This window comes from Alosa sapidissima, chromosome 18, assembly GCF_018492685.1.
Source record: "Alosa sapidissima isolate fAloSap1 chromosome 18, fAloSap1.pri, whole genome shotgun sequence".
NCBI classification, from domain to species: domain Eukaryota; kingdom Metazoa; phylum Chordata; class Actinopteri; order Clupeiformes; family Clupeidae; genus Alosa; species Alosa sapidissima.
In genome coordinates this window covers 28,511,216-28,536,215 of record NC_055974.1, presented here as the reverse complement: position 1 = coordinate 28,536,215, position 25,000 = coordinate 28,511,216, and the positions used below count along the sequence as shown (strand labels likewise).

Here is a 25,000-nt window from a genome sequence, read left to right as displayed (position 1 = left end):
TACTTGTTTGCTTCTCCTCATTAAAACATTTATTCTGCAGAATGTCTACTTCCCTGCAAGTTCAGCCATTACTTTGCTGTAGTGCGCAGTAGTGAGCAGTGAAGGACCCTCTTAATGTGTAGCGTTGTTAAAGGAGAGTGTTTGTACCTGACAAGGGAACGTTGAGAAACTCATCCACACAATGGCTAGCTAGACAACTAGGTGCAGCACAGCCATAATGACCGTTGCTCCATTCCTCAATATTACGATATCACTCCTTTTACCTTGATATTACGATATCACTCCTTTTACCTCGATATTACAATATCACTCCTTTTACCTCGATATTACAATATCACTCCTTTTACCTTGATATTACGATATCACTCCTTTTACCTCGATATTAATATGTTACGCCTTTTACCTCAATACAATATTACTCCTTTTACTTTTGCTCTTGATGAAAACAAATGAAAAGTGTAGTCAGCGGTCGTACACGATTTCAAGCCCATAAAATTTTTTGTCACATTCAGCGATCATCTCACAATCTGCCTGCTGCCCATTAAGTGAGTCCACTGTTGGCAGCCCAGGCTCCAAAAACTGGACACAAACAACGTAGGGGGCAGCCTGTCCCCCAAACAAAAATGAAAACATGTGTGAAATCATGTTTCTCTGGGGATACTGAAGGGAGGGGTGAGTGAACTCTCTGGCTTGTTTCGTTTTGTCCTCGGTTAAAATATAATGGACGCTATTTTGGACAAAAGCGTCTGCTAGGACATTTAAACATAAACATAAACAAATGTGACGTCATATGCAATCGCTGACTGCGCCTTTAATGTAGGCAGCTGTTTGGCACTGTTCTGGATAATCGCTGACTGCGCCTTTAATTTAGGCAGCTGTTTGGCACTGTTCTGGATAATTGCTGACTGTACCTTTAATGTAGGCAGCTGTTTGGTGCTGTTCTGGATAATCGCTGACTGCGCCTTTAATGTAGGCAGCTGTTTGGTGCTGTTCTGGATAATCTGATGGCCTAGCTGACTGCATCTTTAATGTAGGCAGCTGTTTGGTGCTGTTCTGGATAATCTGATGGCCTGGCCGGTTGGACTTTGAGTGGTGTTCTGGTGCTAGAAATTGGAGCAAACATCCCCAAGTAGACAGTTGAGTGAAGAGACGATCACAACATCATTTGAACAAATTGGCATTGATGATTGTATGATTCAGGTATGAGGATTAATAACACAGGGATTGAAGTAAAAAAAAATCCTGAGCCTGAACTTTTTTTTTATGTGGGTGGGGGGTCATCCTGTGGCAGCCCCAAACCATAGGACTGCAGGACATCTTTTAATTCTAGCATAAGTGCTGAGGTTACATTCATTTTCCTGCTCGCCAGGTGTTGCATTTTTACTGCATTCTCATCTTCATCAAAAAAACGAGGACATTGAGTACTTTGTCCATGTTCGTGTTGGTGGCTTCATCGACATTTAAGGAAAACATGCAGTTTTTTAGCTTTTTCGAAATACGTATTTTAAACTCTGGTGTGTTGATGTGTGTTCAAATAGCTGGCATGCTGATTATATATTGACAGTATATATAACATTTTATATCATTTAAATGACAAAGTAATTTTGTTGTAGAAAATTAATTTCTTAAGAAATACTGTTCATTTGATGTTGTTTAATTCATTTATAAATGGTCACTTTAAGACTCTTTTGCCAGCTCCACACAAATATAGCCTATGCTGTGCATATGGCTCGTGCCCCTCTCACAGTTTAAAAGTGGTCAGTAGTGGGAACTACTGTTGCCATCGCGATTTTTTTTTACAAGTTTCTTATTTAAAAAGTATATATCAATTATCAACAATGACAAGCCAGCTGGAACCTGCTGCGCTCTCTCCCTCTAATGCACGCTCAAATGCGTTCCCAATTAAATGGAGTAGCATAACGTAGTTAGATCTGCTGCAATGGAGATACTATGTATCTCGATGTAACAAGCTGTTTTGACATTGACATTGTAATCACTCTCTAAGAAGAGTGTAAAGCAGTTTGCAGTAGCCTAAAGTTACTCACAACGTCGTCTATCGCTGGAAAAAAATAGCAAGCGGCCTATGATTGATAAAATTGAATTCTTGGCAGGCCAGATTAAAGTGCGTGGCGGGCCTGATCTATGATAAAGTAATAAATGCTCGGCGGGCCAGATTAAAGTGCGTGGCGGGCCTGATCTATGATAAACTAATAAATGCTCTGCAGGCCGGATTAAAGTGCGTGGCGGGCCTGATCTATGATAGCTAATAAATGCTCGGCGGGCTGGATTAAAGTGCGTGGCGGGCCTGATCTATGATAAAGTAATAAATGCTCGGCGGGCCAGATTAAAGGCCGCAGTTGGCCCGCGGGCCGTAGTTTGGACACCCCTGGTTTAGTCAAAGCAATTCTGTCTTCAGCTAACTTTTTTGCATAAATTCACCAGGGGTTGGGCAAGCTTGAAAGACAGATCATGCTCTGCAATGAACATGCACACACGTTTTTTCAAGTCACACACACGGTCAGTTATTGATGCCGGTACATCAGCTGTGGTTGTTGCTCCTGGTAAACGTGTTGTGTGTGGGAGAGCGCGAACAGCTGCTCTGTGAGCAGGGTCTGACCGGTCTGACTCATGTAGTGGAAGCACTTTTTTGCCGCTAGTTGCACACTAGCTTTCTAGAGCACAGAGTGCAGAAGCAAGCACCCGGTTCTCTCAACTTTTTACACCAGCTACTAAAATGCTTACTGTCCTATCTCTTCTATCCATGCTCAGCGCCATTTATTTTTTAATCCTTTATCAACTAGGAGGGCATCTTCCCCAGGATTCATGAATCTACTCATCTTACTCTCCTATGAGACGTCTCTACTCAGGCATCTACGCAGAGCGACAGTGAAAACATAGGACTCGATTGAAGCATGTTTTCCCCAGACCCGCCCCATTCTACTTCTGATTGAAGCATGTTTTCCCCAGACCCGCCCCATTCTACTTCTGATTGGCTAATGTGTTAGTTTGAGAGCGGATATGATTTCATATCATTGGAAGACGAACGCATACACTCGAAAGCGATGGGGATGATATCGAAAGTCTTTTTTAAAACATAAGATTTTTTTTTTTCGCAGCCAAACACTGAACGCCGGAAATCCGGCACGGTGCCGGAATACTTTAATCCCTGATAACAGATAGGGCAGCAGGCAAGATTAAGTGGAAGCACCAAATGGTTATTGTGAAAAAATTTTAGCTGCATTCATTTAACACAAAGTGTTCTACTAGCACCAACACTGGTGCTGCATAGATAGCTCTTGATAAATATGGAGTTGTGCCTCTGCCAACTCCTCTCATCTAGTTGCTGCGGAGTTGATTAGAATCCGCTCTGCACCTCTGTCTTCCATTGCTGTGGATGATTGCTGTGGCTTTATGGCTTTCTAGAAAGCCCAGCCACTGATGTGAATAGAGACGGCCACTGGAAACAGACAAACTACAATGGGAACAGGAATATCATCTCTGTCTGTTAGGAAGCCCAGCCCCTGGATAGACAGACAAACTACAATGGGAACAGGAATATTAATTTACAGCAGTACACAGACCCTATGATAAATACTACACAGTTTTTAAGGTTTAATCAAGAATCGTGTGTGTGTGTGTGTTTAGTGTATGTTTGTGTGTGTGTGTGTGTGTGTGTGCACATGTGTATTTGTGTGTGTGTGTGTGTGTGTGCGTCCGGTGGCATGGGTTCACTCAGCCTGTGTGTTTGTGGTTTGTGTGTCTGTGTGTGTGTTGTTGTTTGTGTGTGTGTGTGTGTGTGTGTGTGTGTGTGTGTGTTTAATGTGTGTGTGTGTGTTTGTGTGTGTTTAGTGTGCGCATGTGTGTGTGTGTGTGTCCGTGTCCTGTGGCATGGGTTCACTCAGTGTCTCCCACAGAGATGCGGGCAGTCTAAGATCCTGTGCCCTCGCCTCCCAGCCTGCCCACTCACCACCCCTAAAGCCCAGTCCTGCCGGGACACCATCTGCACCTCCTCTCTGTGTGCCAGTGTGTGTGTGTGTGTGTGTGTGTGTGTGTGTGTGTGTTTAGTGTGTGTGTCTCTCTCTCTCCATCTCTCTCTCTATGCTCTCTCTCACTTTCTCTGTCTCACTGTCTGTCTGTGCCTGTGTGTGTGTGTGTGTGTGTGTGTTTCATATGCCCCATGTGACATAAATACATCCTCTGCTGGCTCAGGTCTGCGTGTGTGTCGCCAAAGAGGCTGCTCTTTTACAGTAAAGTCTCTGAGGTCTTCATCAGGACTCACTCTCTCTCCACTGGGCTGCCATATTCCATGCCATATTTGGGCCTATTCTTTGGTGTGTATTCCATACCATATTTGGGCCTATTCTTTGGTGTGTATTCCATACCATATTTGGGCCTATTCTTTGGTGTGTATTCCATGCCATATTTGGGCCTATTCTTTGGTGTGTGCCTATCTGGGTTATAGGAAGAGTCTGTTATGTCAAAAATCTACTATTTCCATTGTTTGTTGTCACGCGGTGTGTACAGAATGTGGCTAATATATATTATATTTTTTTCCTTCTGTTTGCATTCTGTGCAATTATGCAATTATCACATCACATGCAATTATTCCCCATTATCAGTGTGAGTGGGATTGATTAAAACACTTCTAAACATACTTTGCAAAGAGATCGTACCAGACTTAAAGGTAATATTTTCTTTAATTGGTCCCTTGTTTCAATCGCCCCTGCACTCCCTTATGCATATGTGTGTGTGTGTGTGTGTGTTTGTGTGTGTGTGAGCATTATTTATACATACCCCCCCCCCACCCCCCCCCCCACCCCACGCACACTCTGTAAATGGAAGCATACCTTTCACAGAAGAGATCTATAGCCAGATTTTGGTGTTGCATAATTGAAGTGTTGCGTATTCCTCTGCTAATGGCTGTTAAAAGTAGCTCTCATCTCTTCTCATCTCATGCCGTCATGTCATCTCGTCTCATCTTGTCTCGTCTCGTCTCGTCTTGTTTCCTCTCCTCTCGTCTCATCTCATGTCATCTCATCTCATGTCATCTCCCATTAGCAGGGATCTTCAGGTAGAGATGTGACACCTGTAGTTACACCTGACAATACTATACAACACAATACAATGCAACACAGCACAACACAGCACAGCACAGCACAACACAGCACAGCACAGCACAGCACAGCACAACACAACACAAAACAACACAACACAACACAACACAACACAACACAGCACAGCACAGCACAGCACAACACAACACAGCACAGCACAGCACAGCACAGCACAGCACAGCACAGCACAGCACAGCACAGCACAACACAACACAACACAACACAGCACAGCACAGCACAGCACAGCACAGCACAACACAACACAGCACAACACAGCACAATACAACGGAGCACAACATAATGCAATACAACGCAATGCAATACTATACAATACAACAAAATACTACGGTCACACACTCCTCTGTACTGCAGAACACTGGTCACACACTCCTCTGTACTGCAGAACACTGGAGAACACTGGTCACACACTCCTCTGTACTGCAGAACACTGAAGAACACTGGTCACACACTTCTCTGTAATGCAGAACACTGGAGAACACTGGTCACACACTCCTCTGTATAGACTGGTCACACACTCCTCTGTACTGCAGAACACTGGTCACACACTCCTCTGTACTGCAGAACACTGGAGAACACTGGTCACACACTCCTCTGTAATGCAGAACACTGGAGAACACTGGTCACACACTCCTCTGTATAGACTGGTCACACACTCCTCTGTACTGCAGAACACTGGTCACACACTCCTCTGTACTGCAGAACACTGGAGAACACTGGTCACACACTCCACTGTACTGCAGAACACTGGTCACACACTCCTCTGTATAGACTGGTCACACACACCTCTGCACTGCAGAACACTGGAGAACACTGTGTGGTGTCAAATAATAATTAACTAATTCATAATCAGAAGAATTATGACAAAGCAACAGGATACTGCAGAAGGTGTAGCTTTAATCCAACATTGAGTATGGGTTCGCGAAGCCAACTACTAACATCCTGTCTTACACAGCTTATATACCTCTTTCCAGTAGCATCACTTGTTTTGACCAACTCAGAATAGAATAGAGCTCCTATGTCCTTCTTACCTCTTTTGGTAATACATATGTGCCTAGGTATTTATTCTATTTCTACAAAGGACCTTTGACCTGAGCTGAACAACTGCTAGGGATGTTCAATCTCTCCTATGCATTCATATCCTGATAGGTAAACGTCTGGCCCCCAAGCTTGTGCATACCTTAGCTATAATTACCCCTGCTCTTTCCACCACACAGAGGTTACACATTAGCCCAATGTATAGAACATCTTTTAGCACTACTACAGAATATCTTATCAGGAGGCTTTATAAAAAATCACCACAACTGGTCACACACTCCTCTGTATAGACCGGAGAACACTGGTCACACACTCCTCTGTACTGCAGAACACTGGTCATTCACTTCTCTGTGTGTATCTGGTTTGTTGTAAAGAACAACACATAAGCACAGGAATGACCCTGCATGAAATAACATAAACAGATGACTTGCACACACACACACGCGCGCACACACACACACACACACACACACACACACACACACACACACACACACACACACACACACACACACAAACTCCTATGTTTACAGTACATCTGGGTTGTGATCAGAGGGATATACTACTGGCTTTCCCAGGGAGCTTTGGGAGTAACTTGCTTGTGTGTGTGTGTGTGTGGTTGTGTGGTTTGTTTGTGTGTTTGGGGTGTGATTTTAAGAGGATCAATACATTTGCAGGCTCACTTGGAGAACATCTTTCAGAACTATTTCACAGAACCCTGCAGATGTCAAGATATTTTTTTTTGATGTATATCCATGTAAAATGTATAAAGCATGTGCTCATTTTACTAAATTGTGCGCTTGTTTTACTAAATTGTGCTCTCATTTAAATGTTTGTAATGACACATTGTAATGACTCCTAAGGCTCCGTCTCTCTCTCTCTCTCTCTCTCTGATAGAAAGCTAAGTCTGGCTACATGGTCAAAATATTAATTTTGAGTAAAAACTGTGTTGTTTTTTTTATCTCCCACACAGCTCTACCTCTGTTTAGGCTACTTTCTTTGAGTTTGTCTTTCGTTTCCTCTGTGAACCTACCCTGGAAATCCAGAGTTCTAGCGAGAGCTGAATTTGAATTTGCTCAGCGAGTGACTCTGGCGACGAGTAATGATGCTCATTAGCTATGCCAGTGAAACCGAGCTCCACCAATCACATCGGTGTATCTGGCATAGGTGGGCCAGAGGCGAGCTAAACAGATGACGACAACGTTGCGACGTCGAAGCGGAAGCTGGAAACATTGGTCGTAGTGTTATCCAATTGCGTCAACGTCCGGCATCGGTCAGTAAACATTAGTCGTAGTGTTATCCAATTGTGTCAACGTCCGGAATCAGTCAGTAAACATTGGTCGTAGTGTTAACCAATTGCGTCAATGTCCGGAATCGGTCAGTAAACATTGGTCGTAGTGTTATCCAATTTCGTCAACGTCCGGAATCGGTCAGTAAACATGGTTCGCAGTGTTAGGGACCGTTCGTTATTTATAAACGGGGCCACCGGAGGAAAATAGGGGAGGGTCATGTCTTTTTATTCTTTGTTGAGGGGAGGGTCACCTAACTTTTTTTTGTCTAGGAGGGGGGGTCACCCATCTTTTGTATTTATGAAAACAGCAAAAAATCAAAGTGGCTTGTTTGATTGTTGATTTCTGTCGCCATATAACGTTCTCTTTCGTTCCATAGCTCTGTCAACATTGAACAATGAAAATAAGGGAGATTTCCCGGGTTTCTCACGCAAAATACGGAAAATGTCAACATCCGTCCCCATTAACGTTGGAAGGGTTGGAGCAACAAAGTAGCCTACTTTATTCACGCCTAACAGCCTATATCCATTTGGTCAACTTTATCCAGCCCTAAAAAAGCTAAATTTAACTTTGGTTTACTTAGTTTACCGTGTAGCCTAACTTTAAACAGTGTGCATGCTTATAAAGCATACTTGTGCTTCATTCATCCACACATCCAGCTCCTAACGTTTTGACAAGCATTTCTACCAATTGACCTTGTTCCTGCCCATCTCTAGCTTTGCTGTCTCCATCCTTTCTGTTTTTGTTGTTTGCAAAAAAATATATAGTAGGCCCTATTTATTGGTAACCAGCAACAAGTGCAATTTGTTAATCGCTGTCATTCTCTCTCCTGCCAACAAAAATGTGTTACGTTCCAAGTAGTGCGTAATTCTGCTTCATACAGTTGAACAAATACATTGGTCATATAAATAGCCAGTTTATGGTCTACAGTGTAGAGTTGGTAAGTTATGGTAGGCCAACTTGGAGTGAATATACAGGGGGATTTCTTTGGCTCTTAGCCTGGCAGGTGTGCACGTAGACATAGCCTACGGCCGAACACTGCAAGCGCCAATGAATCGTGCTCTTACGACAACCACGTTGTTAACTTAAATAGGCCTACTGTAGGTTAACATCACTCTGAGTTCGCATTTAAGCAAGCAAAATGATGATTTGAATACATCTGTTTCACTGGAAGGGCAAGGGGTAACAACAGGACAACACACAGGCCAGAATACAGGACTAATGTTATGAGAGTATTACAGTAATATGGGATATTCTACGGGAAAATATTAAAACGGCAAGACAGCGGGGAAAAGTTAAAATGATAGGCCTAAACCCGGAAAAATTTGGCATGTTAGGTATTTTTCGGTCCCTGTGATTATTTGTGAAATTGTGCAAACGGCCTTTTCAAGTCATTTGAGAAAGAAGGAGTGTAGTCAAGCTCCCAAATTGACGCTCATCTGAGAAATTGAGTTTTGAACAATGTTCAGCTTCGGCAGCTTTACAATGACTGAGGAAGCCTAGAGACGAGTCCATAGCAACAAGTTCATGTGTTGAATTTGTTATTACCCAGTGTGCTTTGTTGAATGGTCTCAATGTTTTATTGTTTTATTTCATGTGAATACTTACTAGAGGAGTAACTTATTTCAAGTAGGTATGCAGTTGCAGGAAGTGTGCATTTAGATTCCATGCTTATTGTGTTTCCACAACAATGTTAGTGAGTAAATCTACTATCTTGGTGAAGTGTGATGTGTAAGATCAGAAAGCAGAGGGTGAGAAAGATTGCTTAAGTCGATGTCTTTTCATAGCGCTTTACAGCGTGGGCGGAAGATATCGACAATTGGCCGGGGAGGGTCATGTCTTTTTTAAAAAGACTGCTGGAGGGTCGTTGAAATTTTTCTTGCAGGCTGGGGAGGGTCATGCAACTTTTGATTGAAGCACTCAAAATCCCTCCGGTGGCCCCGTTTATAAATAACGAACGGTCCCTTATCCAATTGTGTGCAGTGATGCATGCTTGGTGCCACCCCTTGAGTTGGGCCATTTTCATTACTCGTAGCCAGACCCTTACTATTTCGGATTGGGTCTGGTCCTCCAGGCTACTGTGAACCAATATCAGGCAGAAAGCAACATGGTGGTGCATTCACAGATGAGTTTAGTCATTTGTTGTTGTTTTTTTTTAGTAGTATAAGTATAGTATAAGTATATATACTCTTTTGATCCTGTGAGGGAAATTTGGTCTCTGAATTCTGTGAATTAGTGAAACAGACTCAGCACACAGAAGCACACACTAATCCCGGCGCAGTGAGCTGCCTGTAACAACAGCGGCGCTCGGGGAGCAGTGAGGGGTTAGGTGCCTTGCTCAAGGGCACTTCAGCCATGCCTACTGGTCGGGGTTCGAACCGGCAACCCTCCGGTTACAAGTCCGAAGCGCTAACCAGTAGGCCACGGCTGCCCCAATAACACATTCTATTAGCTTTGCCACGTTAAATAAGTATCATGCTACTTTAAGACACTGCCGCTGTATCAGCCAATAAGAATGGCTATAGCCACTCCTGCTGTGAGAAGAATGACAGTTTTTCATTTGATAACATCTCTGTCAATCAAGCTCTCTATTGGATACAGTGAATTGTTGTACGTTGAATTGCTATGCACATTAAAGGTTGCATGTGTGTAGCCTATGACCTACAATCACGTGTGTGTCATGGTCAAGGCGTGAGCCTCGATACCCCTGGTTGTAATAAAGGACTGCAACAGAACACCTGGCCCCTTATACAATAAACCACACGAAGAAGAAGACAAGAGGAGAGGAGGAGAGGAGAGGAGGAGAGGAGAAGAGAAGAAGAAAGGAGAGGAGAGGAGGAGAGGAGGAGAGGAGAGGAGAAGAGGAGAGGAGAGCAGAGATACTGTACTACACTGGAGCTGAGGGACACACACTCCTGTGTGTGTGTGTGTGTGTGTGTGTGTGTTGTGTGTGTGTGTGTGTGGAGCTGAGGGACACACACTCCTGTGTGTGGTGTATGTGTGTGTGTGTGTGTGTGTGTGTGTGTGTGTGTGTGTGTGTGTTGTGTGTGTGGTGTATGTGTGTGTGTGTGTGGTGTATGTGTGTGTGTGTGTGTGTGTGTGTGTGGTGTATGTGTGTGTGTGTGTGTGTGTGTGTGTGTGTGTGTGTGGTGTATGTGTGTGTGTGTGTGTGTGTGTGTGTGTGTCTACACTTGTGGCAGAAGGTGAATGCTTGAAGAAATATCACCTCACTTGACATCAAAGGGGAAGGTTGAGAGTTTGGGATCAAAAGTACAAGTCAAGGTTCGCCCATCCCTCGTCTCGTGCCATGAATAAAACATGGCCGCCGACGCCACCACCACCACCGATCTAAGGAGAGGCGTCGTAGAGTTCTCTTCTGTGTCTCTCTGTGATTAGTTCAGCACAACATCCATTTCCCCCTTTTGTGCGTGGGGTGTTTCTACTCAGGTACGGCGTGAACATCGAGTCTTAGGCAATCCCTTTAATCAGCAGTCGTGTGATGGAGAGAAGAGGAGAGGAGAGAGGAGAGAGAGAGAGAGAGAGGAGGAGACAGAGAGGAGAGGAGGAGAGAAGAGAGGAGAGGGGGGAGAGAGAGAGGAGAGGAGGAGACAGAGAGAAGAGGAGAGTGGGGGGAGAGGAGAGAAGAGGAGAGTGGGGGGAGAGAGAGAGGAGAGGAGGAGACAGAGAGAAGAGGAGAGTGGGGGGAGAGGAGAGGAGGAGAGAAGAGGAGAGGAGAGGGGGGAGAGAGAGAGGAGAGGAGGAGACAGAGAGAAGAGGAGAGGAGGAGGATGAAGAAAAAGCCAGAGCCTGAACAGGAAGGAAAGCAGGAATCAAACTGCTCTCACCGAAAACACACTGCAGTCTGGAATCTATAGGATTCACCCATCGGATTCCATTAAGAAATTCTACTCTACTCTACAGCCTTTATTAGTATTCTGGAACTTCTGAAACCCTTCTGATTAGAACCACAAAATAGCAGCTTGTGGAATACTTTTGCACTGTTTAACAGACAGCATCAGCTGAAAAGTATTCCTCTGGGCATGTCAGGGTTCTGTATCATTCTTGGCATACATATAGTTCTAGAAATCATGTTCACACACACAAACCCACACACACACACACACTTCCAGGCCTGGTGTTCTGAGTGTGTGTGTTGTGTGAGTCGGGTGAGTCAGAGCTTTTGCGTGTCTGCCACCCGGAACTATCAGTGAAACAGATGTCCCTAAGAAGTGAGAATCAGCCCCAAGGCCCTCTAGGGGATGGCTATGCATGTGTGAGGTGGTGGTGGCATGGGGGGGGGGGGTTATGTGTGTGTGTGTACAGAGAGAGAGAGAGAGAGAGAGAGAGAGGGAGGGAGAGAGCATTAGACAGAGAGGCAGAAGGAGGGGAGGCTCTGAGGCGTGACTCATCACAGATTCTAATTCGGCCCAAGACAGAGCTGTGTTCTCCATCCACAACAACACACACACACTGGAGCAGCTTGTCATCACACACTTTACCACTCTCTGATTGATGTGATGTCACCAAGCCAAAGATCAGACAGCTTGATCCAAAACTTGGGAAAGCTAAACAAATCGATGCTGAAGCTCGACTCAAACCCTACGATCTGTGCAATTAACCGTGCTATATACCGTACGTTATATATACGTGTTGTATACCATTTTATATACTGTGTTATACACCGTGTTATATACGTAAGGGATAATGGATGACACGGTGGTCTGTTAACAGAAATGAAGGCACGGTCGAGGTTGTAATAGGGCCCGACGCGCAGCGTTTAAACCTCGTAAGAGCATTAATTTCTGTTAACAGACCACCCGTTACAACCACCACTGTTATTCCACTTGCGTTGTGTTCATTTCCGGTTATAATTTAGGCGTTTTAATCGCTAGAACTGTCTTGTTCGTAGAACTACTTTCCCCAGACACATTTCAATTAATGTTAATGGTCATTCTAAATTATGTAGGACAATGGGAAATTCAACCAAGCAGTGGAATAATGTATTATATACTGCATTATATACCGTGTTATATACCAGCAGATACAGTTCAGTCTATGCTGACCCACCAGCCATACACAGAGAACAACATACACATACACGTCTGAAGAGTTCAGGGGGGTATTCCAGAAAGCAGGTTTACTGGCTTAACTGGGTATGTTAACCCAGAGTTAGCGGTAAACCTGGGATTTCAGTTCCAGAAAACTCAAAAATGATCAGGCTATGTAAGTAACTATGGTAACATAGGCTCTGAACTGAACTGGGTATGTAAACCCAGAGTAAACGGTAAACCTGGGATTTCAGTTCCAGAAAGTTCAAAAATGATCAGGCTATGTAAGTAACTATTGTAACATAGGCTCTGAACTTAACCTGATAGGGGGTAGGTTTTGTTCAGGTTATGTTCAATTATGTTCGGTTATTTCAGTGCATGTTCAATCAGGCCGCTATTTTTACACTTGTCACACAATGGCGTTTCATTTTGACGAAGGTCCGATTGACAAAGAAGCACAAAATCATGTAATATTTATCCGTGCAATTCACCGTGAGAGGGCAATAAGACCACGACATCACATGATAGGACTAGCCTATCCATTCTTTTCCAAACAAGTTTTTCAGCTGAATCCTAAATATATCCTACTTTAAAAGCATTCTTCATCCCTACATTACGCATGGTGGATTAGAATAGAATAAAATAAATCTTTAATGTAGGCTAGCTAGCCTAGGCTACACCATAGTGGACATTTGTGTTTGGCTCACCAGACAGATGGACAAACAACATCTCAGACACATTGAAGATGTAATTAAAACAAGTACAGTACAAAAAACATAGCCTATAGAAAATTAATAAATAAGTTTAAATAGCTGTACAGCTCAGCCGGGTATGCATGTTGTCACTAAGTTTGGTTAAGAATGCTGATGGCATTTGGGATAAAATATTTTTTTAATAGGCTACACATGCTCTCCGACTGGGAGTTTTTGTAGTGTTGGAGACGCAGAGCATATTGGCAAGCTGTCGGTTGGTGCGTAAAGTTTGCCTTGTGCTAAAGCAGTTCCTGCGCAACTTCATTCGTTTTCCTGGACACAAACCCACGATGATCATTAAAGTGTAGTTTCACCAACTGGCAGGTCAGCATCACTTATTACATTTTCCAAATGTGCACCGAAATGTGTCCAATAGGCTACCCATGCCTTCCGACATTCACCCTTCCGATGATGGAGCGCAAAAGTTTAACTTGGCCCACAGCTGCAGAACCCGCGTTAAAATAGAAAATTGCATTTGGGATTCTCAAAGAATTCTATGGCCCGCTCAATCTGTGACAAGGTATGCTAGTTTAAGAAAGCATCATTGAAAGCAGTCAATACAATACGTGATGTTCATTGAATTATTTAATTGTGCTTTTGACATTAAATAGGCTATCTTAATCATACGCATTTACACGGTCAGTTAGGCTATTCTCTGCCAAGCAAGGTCTCGGACGCAGGCGCTTAAGTATTGCTCTTTTTTTTGTTATTACAGTTCTCTCCTCCTCGTAAGCCTCGACTACTCCGCCTCTGAAAAATACGGTGCTCTTCGTTTCGCCGGTTTCACTCATGGTTTCGACTCTCAATAGATGATGCCTTTATAAGTTCGCCGTGAACGCGCACAACTCTAGGTTATCTAACACAGGGTTGATTTAACTAACTGGTAACCGGTGTTTTGGAACCGACAGCTCGGGTTTAGTCGCCACAGGTTCAGACAACCCAGAGGTTAAGTTTTATCTCAGTGTTTGTTAAACCTCCTTTCTGGAATACCCCTCCGATGCAGAAACAGCTAAGTCCACCAAATCATTGTTGCTTTTATTGTCAACCCCATGCAGTTTTGATCAAATAAATAAATCACAACCTTAAAACAGTGCGACCAGTTATACAATTCAAATTCACAGGCCTGAACAGTCAAAGCGTTTTAATGATCAGTTGCCATTATAGTATTTATTTATGTTTCATCTGTTTCTCTGATCTCTTAAACTTAGGCATAGATTTTCTTGACATAGATTTTTTTTTTTTTTTTGATAAGCTGCACATCCTGCCTGACTTTCGATCCAATTATGCTTGACTTTTAACACCCCTTCCCCCACACACACACACACACATACACACACACACACACACATCCCAATCACCCTAAGGAGAGGAAATGTGTTTCGTTACAGCGTTTTGTACAGGCTGGCTGAGTGTGTGATCAGATTATATCATATCAACTCGGCTACTGTTTGAACTGCAGGTGTGTTGACTGTTTTGAATCAGCCCCAAGGACTAGTGCACATGGAGCTCACTGCATTAACATCATTATGTACGTCAACAACAACAACAACATGTCAAGGGTTCAGATGCAAAAATCGGGCGAGTTTTCACATACTGTAGATCTTCGTTTCTCGAGGTCACCAAGTACTGTCTGTATGAAAAACAATGAAAACAGATCGGTTTAGCTTGAGTTACTACAGTCAGCAGCTAATGCAGCCAGGCAGCTACAGCGCTACACTCTGGGGGCATGAACATGGGGCAGCTACAGCGCTACACTGAGGGCATGAACATGAGGCAGCTACAGTGCTACACTCTGGGGGCATGAACATGGGGCAGCTACACTCTGGGGGCATTAACATGGGGCAGCTACAGCGCTACACTCTGGGGGCATGAACATGGGGCAGCTACAGTGCTACACTCTGGGGGCATGAACATGGGGCAGCTACAACGAAGATCTGTGTGAAAACTCGGCATATTTCTCCTTTAAATCCATTTTTTATGAATTTACAGAAATAGTTATATTTTTTCCAATTGCTGTTGGATTGATTTTATTTATTTTACTTAAAAAATTACAAACAACAAAATGGCAGTTTGATAGAAGCTTCCCAGAACTGACAATAAAATAACATGTTTGTGAAGCTGAACTTAACTGTTTTTGCATCTGAACTCTTCATATAATACACACATTGATACACAGAGTTGATCTCAACTGATTATTGAATATTTAAATGAAAAACAACTTCCTACAGGTAACGCTGGATTAAATGTGTAAATAAATGTGTTTCCTTTTGAATGTTTTGTTGAACCTCTCATTTCATCTCTCCTTTGCCTTTGTACAATGGAATTGTTGAGTCTTCAATAATAATTTACATGAATGTCGACTGAAACGCATTCCAACGCATTCCGTTCAGTTAGCTAAGTGGCTACCAGGCTCATAATTCACTTTTAATTAGAAACAGAAATGTGTAGCAACATATCATTCATTACACACATCCATTTCCAAAGCAATGAAGGCTGCTTATGACAACTTATTGTGCATATTATTGTCAATGTAGCTCAAACAAACAAGGCTTGTAAACAAGAGCTGGTGAAAGGGCATTATTAGGCATTTGAGACTCAATGCTCTTAAAGTGGCAATGCACCATTTATAAGTCAAACAGCATTTCTTCAAAATGCCCATCTGGAGTTGGTATTTACCGCCCTGAATCCCAACCCCCCCCCCCCCCCCAGAATGTCCCAGAGTAGCCTCAGCTGCAATGGTGGAAGCAGCAAGACATATCTTGTTTCTGTTGTGATGACCTGGAGTCTTTCTGGGTCCACTGCTGCAAAGAGGAGCTAATGGCCAAGGACTGCTACCCCCCTGTTTCACCCCAGTACACACACACACACACATGCACGCATGCGCCATACACACACTTGCAGACAGGCCCACATACACACCACTAGCCTACTACACACACACACACGCATGCGCCATACACACACTTGCAGACAGGCCCACATACACACCACTAGTCTACTACACACACACACACGCATGCGCCATACACACACTTGCAGACAGGCCCACATACACACCACTAGCCTACTACACACACACACACACACACACACATGCATGCGCCATACACACACTTGCAGACAGGCCCACATACACACCACTAGCCTACTACACACACACACACACACACACACATGCATGCGCCATACACACACTTGCAGACAGGCCCACATACACACCACTAGCCTACTACACACACACACACGCATGCGCCATACACACACTTGCAGACAGGCCCACATACACACCACTAGCCTACTACACACACACACACGCATGCGCCATACACACACTTGCAGACAGGCCCACATACACACCACTAGCCTACTACACACACACGCACACAGAGAGAGAGAGAGAGACTCCTACATGTATATACAGACAGGACTACATACACGTCACTGTCCAACCACACACACACGCACGCACACACACACACACACACACACACACATGCAGGTCTGAAGCGAGAGCTAGTGGAGAACGTCTGCTCACACTCCATTAGGCTCGTTAGCTAACGAGGGTGAGAGGCAGTGGGCTCTCATCGCCGAGGCGACGCTCAGAGCAGGAGGTAATGGGAGAAGAGGCGAGCTCTCACTTTCAAGACTTCAACACCTTCTTAGGGAGGCGACACTTCACAACGCAAAGCGTGTCTTCTTATTGGCTCTAAGACACTACACAACGCAAAGCGTGTCTTCTTATTGGCTCTAAGACACTACACAACGCAAAGCGTGTCTTCTTATTGGCTCTAAGACACTACACAACGCAAAGCGTGTCTTCTTATTGGCTCTAAGACACTACACAACGCAAAGCGTGTCTTCTTATTGGCTCTGAGTCCTTTACTCACACCGGCGAATTGAGGCCCGGGATCAAAGGAGACAGGTTGCCACTGAATTAATACCGAACGTCAGCTCAATTGCCTGTAAATGTACTACTTTTCACACCAGAAATCCCCCATCAATATCAAACTAAATCATATTAGCATATAGGATGGGGATAAAGATGGCGGCAGTGGTGAGGACAGTTGACCCTTCGCCAAGACCCGCCCTCCTTAGTTACTGTTGCTATGCCTGGCAAGCTTTTGCACCCTGTACGTCTATTACATTGGGGGAGAACCGGGACTTTTAAATGAAATGTCATTTACAAAGACATCATACCACACTGAAAGCTAATACTGTGTTTTGTCACTAGCAACCTACATCTGTCCTCTGTCAAATACAGTTGCCTTTTCAGCTCTACACAAAACCGTTCATGAGTTATTTAAGCAGAAGTCGAATGTGTATTTTGTTTCATTCGTCCCTCCTGGCCAGGACGAATGAAAGATAGTTTAAGCTATGTACTTCCCACAACTTTAATATTTGACAACATATCATGAATGGTACTTCAAATAGGTGTTATTTTAGATAGATTGCCGATGTGCTATACGTCTTGGTGAATGTCTGTACTTCTTGCCATCAACGTGAAACTTGTATCTCGCAGTTATGTAAATATCATGCAATATGCCATATTTTATAGTTAGAACAAGTGTTCCCAATTATGTAATCATGTTTCTATAGTGTAACATGCTATCTCACTGTGTCTACGTGGGTTAGGGCACCACACATCCAAATAAGTGCCCTTCATGACCCACAGGCCGTCAGTCTCCACAGGTTAACATGGCAAAACTCAAAAAGCTTGCCAGACCCCCAGTGCCTAGTTACGGGTTTCTAAGCCATGTCGACATTTTGCTGCGGAAGGGGTGTGATATGCGTAGACAACTGCCATATTGGCGTTACAAACTAACCCTATGCATTTCTATGAAGATTTTGCTGTGCTGTGCTGTGTCTCCTCATTAGAAAGTCTCTGATGGGAGTGGCTGACAGGTCATTATCAGACCACGTGACTGCCACATGAACTATACATAGACCTGCTGGTAATTATATGCCTCCATTGGCAAAGCTACAGGTGGACGACACACACACACACACACACATTTCCTTTGTCTCTCTGAAGGAGAATAATGCAGGCTGGACGCTGTGAACCTTCTGCGAGGGGACAAAGTAATTGCTGCATGTGGCCCTCGTCAGATCTAATTGCAATTAATTATCGTTCATAAGCACCAGTGCTTAGAGCATTCCTGAGAAATGTTAGAGCCTATTAAAAAAGTTAAATAGATTAAAAGCAGACCAGCACAAGGAGTGAGAAATGGACAGTTGAGACAGATGTGTGTGTGTGTGTGTGTGTTTGTGTGTGTGTGTGTGTGTGCGTGTGCGTTGGTGACCTCACCAAGAAACCCTCACCAAGCTCCAGTGTATAATGAGTATTACACCAGTTACTTAAAACACACATGTGCACACACACACACACACACACACACACACACACACACACACACACACACACACACACATAGACACACACACACAAATGCATAAACATAATCTCTCTCTTACACACACACACACACACACACACACACATGCATAAACATACTCACCCACCCTCTCCCATCACTTCACATCTCTGGAGAAAAAGTCACAGGCTCTCTCTCTAAAAATGCCCTCCCCATACTTACACTCTCTCTAATAAAGTCTCCAAACAAACATACACACACACACACACGCACACACACAAACACACAGACACACACACAAACCCACATACATACACACACACACAGACACACACAAACACACACAGACACACACACAAACACACACACACACAAACACACATACATACACACACACAGACACACACACACAAACACACACACACACACATAAAGTAGCTGAAAAGAGATAGAAAAATTAAGAAAAAAGAGGAAAAATTAAGAAAGAAAGACAGAAAGAAAGAAAGAGGACAGAGAGATGAAGAGAGAGAGGAAGAAAGGGATGAGGAGATGCAAAGAGATGAAGAGAGAGACAGGAAGAGAGGGATGAGGAGAGGCAGAGAGATGAAAAGAGAGAGGGATGAGGAGATGCAGAGAGATTAAGAGAGAGAGACAGAAAGAGAGAGATGAGGAAATGCAGAGAGATGAAGAGAGAGAGACAGGAAGAGAGGGATGAGGAGAGGCAGAGAGATTAAGAGAGAGAGACAGGAAGAGAGGGATGAGGAGAGGCAGAGAGATTAAGAGAGAGAGACAGGAAGAGAGGGATGAGGAAATGCAGAGAGATGAAAAGAGAGAGACAGGAAGAGAGGGATGAGGAGAGGCAGAGAGATGAAAAGAGAGAGGGATGAGGAGATGCAGAGAGATTAAGAGAGAGAGACAGGAAGAGAGGGATGAGGAAATGCAGAGAGATGAAGAGAGAGAGACAGGAAGAGAGGGATGAGGAGAGGCAGAGAGATGAAGAGAGATAACTCGGGTTATATAACAGATGACGGAGAAAGAGAGGGGTGTAGGTTGAATGGAGAGCATCATTATAAGAGAAGGAACGCCTACCCCAAGGCATCATGGGAGATGAGATAGGCTCCTCTGACTGCAGAAATAACCACATCTCAGGAGGTGAGGCTGTGCATCTGCCACACTATCTGTATCTGTATATCCCTATATATGTGTGTATACAGACAGCCTCTAAACAGTGCATATATATATATATATATATATATATATATATATATATATATTAAGGCTGTCAAAATAACTGATTAATTTCGATTAATTAATTTGAGAAAAAATAACTGATTAAAAAAATTAGTGCAGATTAATCGATTCCGTATGACCTTTGACCCCGAGCCGTTCTAGTCAGTAAAAATTAGACTGTAAAATGAAGGAGAGAGAAGAAAACGTGCTGCCTGGATCATTGATTGGAACATTTACTTTTAAAAAACAGCCTGATGGTGTTGATAAAAAATAAAGTGTTGAAAATAAAGTCCTCTGCAATGAAATGCCTTGTATGTGAAAAAAAAACTTCTTCCCGAAGCACTTTTGAATTTATTTCCTTAGCATATTATAGATTATTATGGCAATTATTTGAACAGTGAAAATAATAATAAAAGAGTTTTTGAACTTTAATGTCACGATTATTCAATGTCATGATTATTCAATGATTCATTAGAATTTAAATATTTAAAATACTTTCACAGCAAAAAATATATATGCGATTAATTTAAATTAATTAATCACAGAGTATGTAATTAATTAGATTAGATTTTTTAATCGATTGACAGCCCTAATATATATAATATATATATATATATATATATATATATATATATATATATATATATATATATATATATATATATATATATATATATATATGTGTGCGTGTGTGTGTGTGTGTGTACATACAGACAGCCTCTAAACAGTGCTTGTGGCCCTCCCTGACCTCATACATATCCAGAGACATAGGGACAGGCTCGCTATGGCAACAGCAGCAGGACAGTGAGTGACAGTGACAGCCTTGAATGAGATGCAGAACTGTCCAAACACACACACACACACACACACACACACACTAGAATCTGTACACACATCAGCAACACTCTTCATCACACACACATACGTACACACTCAAATACACAGATCAGCATAACTGACACACACACACACACACACACTAGCATCTGTACAAATACACACATCAGCAACACTCTTCATCAAACACACATAAGTACACACTCACACAGCGACACTGTGTATGTGTGTGTGTGTGTGTGTGTGTGTGTGTGTGTGTGTTTGTTGCCTGCATCTTCCCCTTGAGGCAGGGGCTGAGTGTGTTTGTTGCCGTGGTAATAAGGGTCCTCGGTTCTGGGCGGAGGTGATGGCCGCAGTTCCCAAGAAGCGAAAGCGAAGACGATGTCTGAGTCATCACAACTCCTCTTCCTCCTCCTCCTCTTCCTCAGCCTTGCCGCCAAGTAGGAGATTCGGAAACAGCCACAGGGAATGGGGTTGCAAGGCTGTCTGTCAAGGACCACCTGGCTCAAAGCAGATCTGACATAAAATGGTCAGTATAGTGTATGTGCGTGTGTGGGGAGGTTATATAAGTGTTGCATATGTGTATCTTTGTGTGTGTGTGAGTCTGTGTAAGTGTGTGTCTGTGACCTCAGCCACCACCACCAGATGACCAGGAGGCACACTACCGACCACAGCCACCAGGAGGCAAACTACCAACCACAGCAGCAGACGACACCCACACAACCCGGACCAGTACCGGGACCCGGCAAACTGAAAGGCCCAAGCAAGTCAATGTGGAAACAACCAAGTGGATCCCCTCTCATCAGGGGCAGCCAATAGGCAGTTACGCCCAGACACCTGTCATCAGGGGCAGCCAATAGGCAGTTATGCCCAGACATCTGTCATCAGGGGCAGCCAATAGGCAGTTATGCCCAGACATCTGTCATCAGGGGCAGCCAATAGGCAGTTACGCCCAGACATCTGTCATCAGGGGCAGCCAATAGGCAGTTATGCCCAGACATCTGTCGGACAACTAAGCAAGGGCCAGGGAATTTAGCACAAAACGGTGAACTGGGCACAGGCAACAACCCCAAGACCTGACCGCCTGGACTAAATGCTCGTTCCACCACTCGACCATCAAACACTCTTAAACACAGCCTATGCATGCCAGCATCCACCTGCTGCCTGCAGCCTACTTCCAAAACTCCAAAGCTGCTGTCAGATATGGTTCCGAGGACACAAGTTGCCTATTGTGTATCAACTCAATAACATTTTTGAAGTGAAGTTGGAACCCCTGTCACGCTGGATCCCTTTTGGTGTGCCAAATATTGAAATGAAGTGCCAATATGCCTTCACCACAGCTCTGGTAGTGAATATTGAAATGAAGTGCCAAAGTGCCTTCACCACAGCTCTGGTAGTGAATATTGAAATGAAGTGCCAAAGTGCCTTCACCACAGCTCTGGTAGTGAATATTGAAATGAAGTGCCAATATGCCTTCACCACAGCTCTCGTAGTGATGCTTGGCAGCGGATAGTAGTCCAAGTAGTACCAAGTAGTCTGGCACATCACCGTCAACAAATATGCACACTCTGACTTAAACGATGGCAGTGGGCCTACACAGTCAATAAGAAGATGTTCAAAGGGCTTCCCTACTGCCGGAATAGGACACAGGGACGCAGGTGCAATTGACTGGTTCTTCTGACATATCTGGCAAGTCTTTAGAGCCACATCTCTCTTCATCCCCACAACCCACAACCGCTGGGAAGTCTTGCGGATACCAAAATGACCTGCCACATCACCATGCGCTGTCTGCAAAACTATACTGCGAAACTACACTGGCACCAGCATCTTTGTGACCAGGTCTCCAACATCCCCATTACACTAAGACCATTTGCTAAAAGCCCTGCCAACTCCGGTCTCTATCCAACTCCTCTGACTCTTGGTCCCCTCCCTGGTTACGACTCATTGCACGAGTCACCACACAGGAAGTAAACACTTCAGCAAAGTCAACAGAACACTTGTCAGACTCCACAGGCAGAACAGATTTAATGTATATCACAGGACAGATTTAATGTATATTACAAAACAGACTTAATGTATATTACAGAACAGATTTAATGTATATCACAGGACAGATTTAATGTATATTACAGAGCAGATTTAATGTATATTACAGAACAGACTTAATGTATATTACAGAACAAATTTAATGTATATTACAGAACAGGTGTAATGTATATTACAGAGCAGATTTAATGTATATTACATTACAGAACCGCCGCTGACTATTACAGTAAAATACAGATGCAGTGTTTGAAGTTGCGCTGCTTGCAGTTAAAGGAAATGACAGATGTCATTCTCATTGGTTTAAAGGATGTTATGCCCAAAACACACCCATGACTGATTAAGAAACATAAGAACAACATTTTCCCAATCGCCCAACACAACAAAGGACTACAAATGTTTTAGACTGGACCGCCCTGCATCTAATTCCAACCACAAACCGCAAACCTATTTTCCAAAGCTTAATCGTCATATCTTCGTGATAGAGCTCAATTCAAACCCTGTGGCAGGGTGTTCACCCAGCGGTCTCACCAGTGTGTAATGATTGATTGAAATCACACAGTCATTTGATGACGGGATGTGATGTTTGAGGGTAAGATTTGCTTTTGCTGCATGTTTTGAGAGAGTAACAGTCTTTTGCTAGCAAAATGTGTCATTTTGGCCAGAGTGCTTTTGTTCAGAAAAGGGTGTTAACTGTTTTGAGAATGTGATGTCAGAGTTGACACAAGCATCAAAACGATCGAGGAAAAACTGTAAAACATGCAGCAAAAGCAAATCTTGCTTCCTCTAAAAATGCCCTTCTAACTTGTTGTTGGCCAATGCAATTCTCCTTGTGAGGAGCGGTTTTGCTCCTTACAACACACACACACACACACACACACACACACACATAACTACTCTATCTCCCATATCTTCTCAGTATCTCCAGTAGACATACAGTATATATCAACCTTGAAATGGCCCACTTTCCCACTTTCTTCAGTGATTCACAGTGAACATGTCGGGAAATAGTGTTTCTGAACTGGATGTGAATTATGGTACTTACACACTTAATACACACACACACACACACAGAGAGACACACACACACTGGAGCAACTTGTCATCACACCCTTTACCACTCTCTGATATATGTGATGTCACCAAGCCAAAGATCAGACAGCTTGATCCAAAACTTGGGAAAGCTAAACAAATCGATGCTGAAGCTCGACTCAAACCCTACGATCTGTGCAATTAACCGTGCTATATACCGTACGTTATATATACGTGTTGTATACCATTTTATATACTGTGTTATATACCGTGTTATATACGTAAGGGATAATGGACGACACGGTGGTCTGTTAACAGAAATGAAGGCACGGTCGAGGTTGTAATACGGCCCGACGCGCAGCGTTTAAACCCCGTAAGAGCATTCATTTCTGTTAACAGACCACCCGTTGCAACCACCACTGTTATTCCACTGTTGCCACTTGAGTTGTGTTCATCTCCGGTTATAATTTAGGCGTTTTAATCGCTAGAACTGTCTTGTTCGTAGAACTACTTTCCCCAGACACATTTCAATTAATTTCTCAACTTGCAGGACAAACTGCCGTTACTAGTTCTAAATGGATGGTCGCTATGGCCAAAGGCCAGTCGTTAGTTCTAAATGGATGATTGCTAATATACAAGTGTGATGCGGACAAAAAAATGGATCTACTTTATAGGTGTTCAAATAACATATGTTAATGGTCATTCTAAATTACGTAGGACAATGGGAACCAAGCACACACACAACACACACACACACACACAAACACACACACACATAGGGTGTGTTCGAAACGGGAGACAGCTGCCTACTGCCTCCCTCCCTACATAGAGAGCTGTCTCACTAGACATGACTTTGGATTAAATGCATCTTTTAAAAATGAGCGTAGCACTCTAGAATCTTTGGTTAACACTACGGTATGACGTTAGCAAAGGCCTGACGTTAAACTAAATTAGCTCACGTAAGCTAGCAGGCTAACGGTATAAATTAGTTTTACGGCCGGCAGATATATCAGACCAGACGCTATTAATGGTTACAACAATGGCATAATCAGATAGTAAATTGTTTATTTCTAATCTGTAATCTACAAATCTAAGCAAAATAAGGTCACACAAATGACATTTTAAACAGATTCAGCAGCCATTACCGATGTCATCCGCCATGTTTGTTTACCTTTCACAGCTGTTTCAGATGTTGCCGCAAGGGATTATGGGTAGGAGGGAGCATGA

At 43.4% G+C, this 25,000-nt stretch overlaps 1 protein-coding gene across 1 annotated transcript in view; it reads left to right on the top strand.

The window, feature by feature from the left end:
* Positions 1 to 20,645: 20,645 nt before the first annotated feature.
* The window catches only part of LOC121689347 (uncharacterized protein DKFZp434B061-like), a 14,830-nt gene continuing 10,475 nt past the window's right edge, over positions 20,646 to 25,000 (top strand). Inside the window, exons 1-2 of the mRNA XM_042069079.1 lie at positions 20,646 to 20,665; positions 21,331 to 21,430. Coding sequence (XP_041925013.1) covers positions 20,646 to 20,665; positions 21,331 to 21,430 — 120 coding nt within the window. The remainder of the gene's footprint in view (positions 20,666 to 21,330; positions 21,431 to 25,000) is intronic.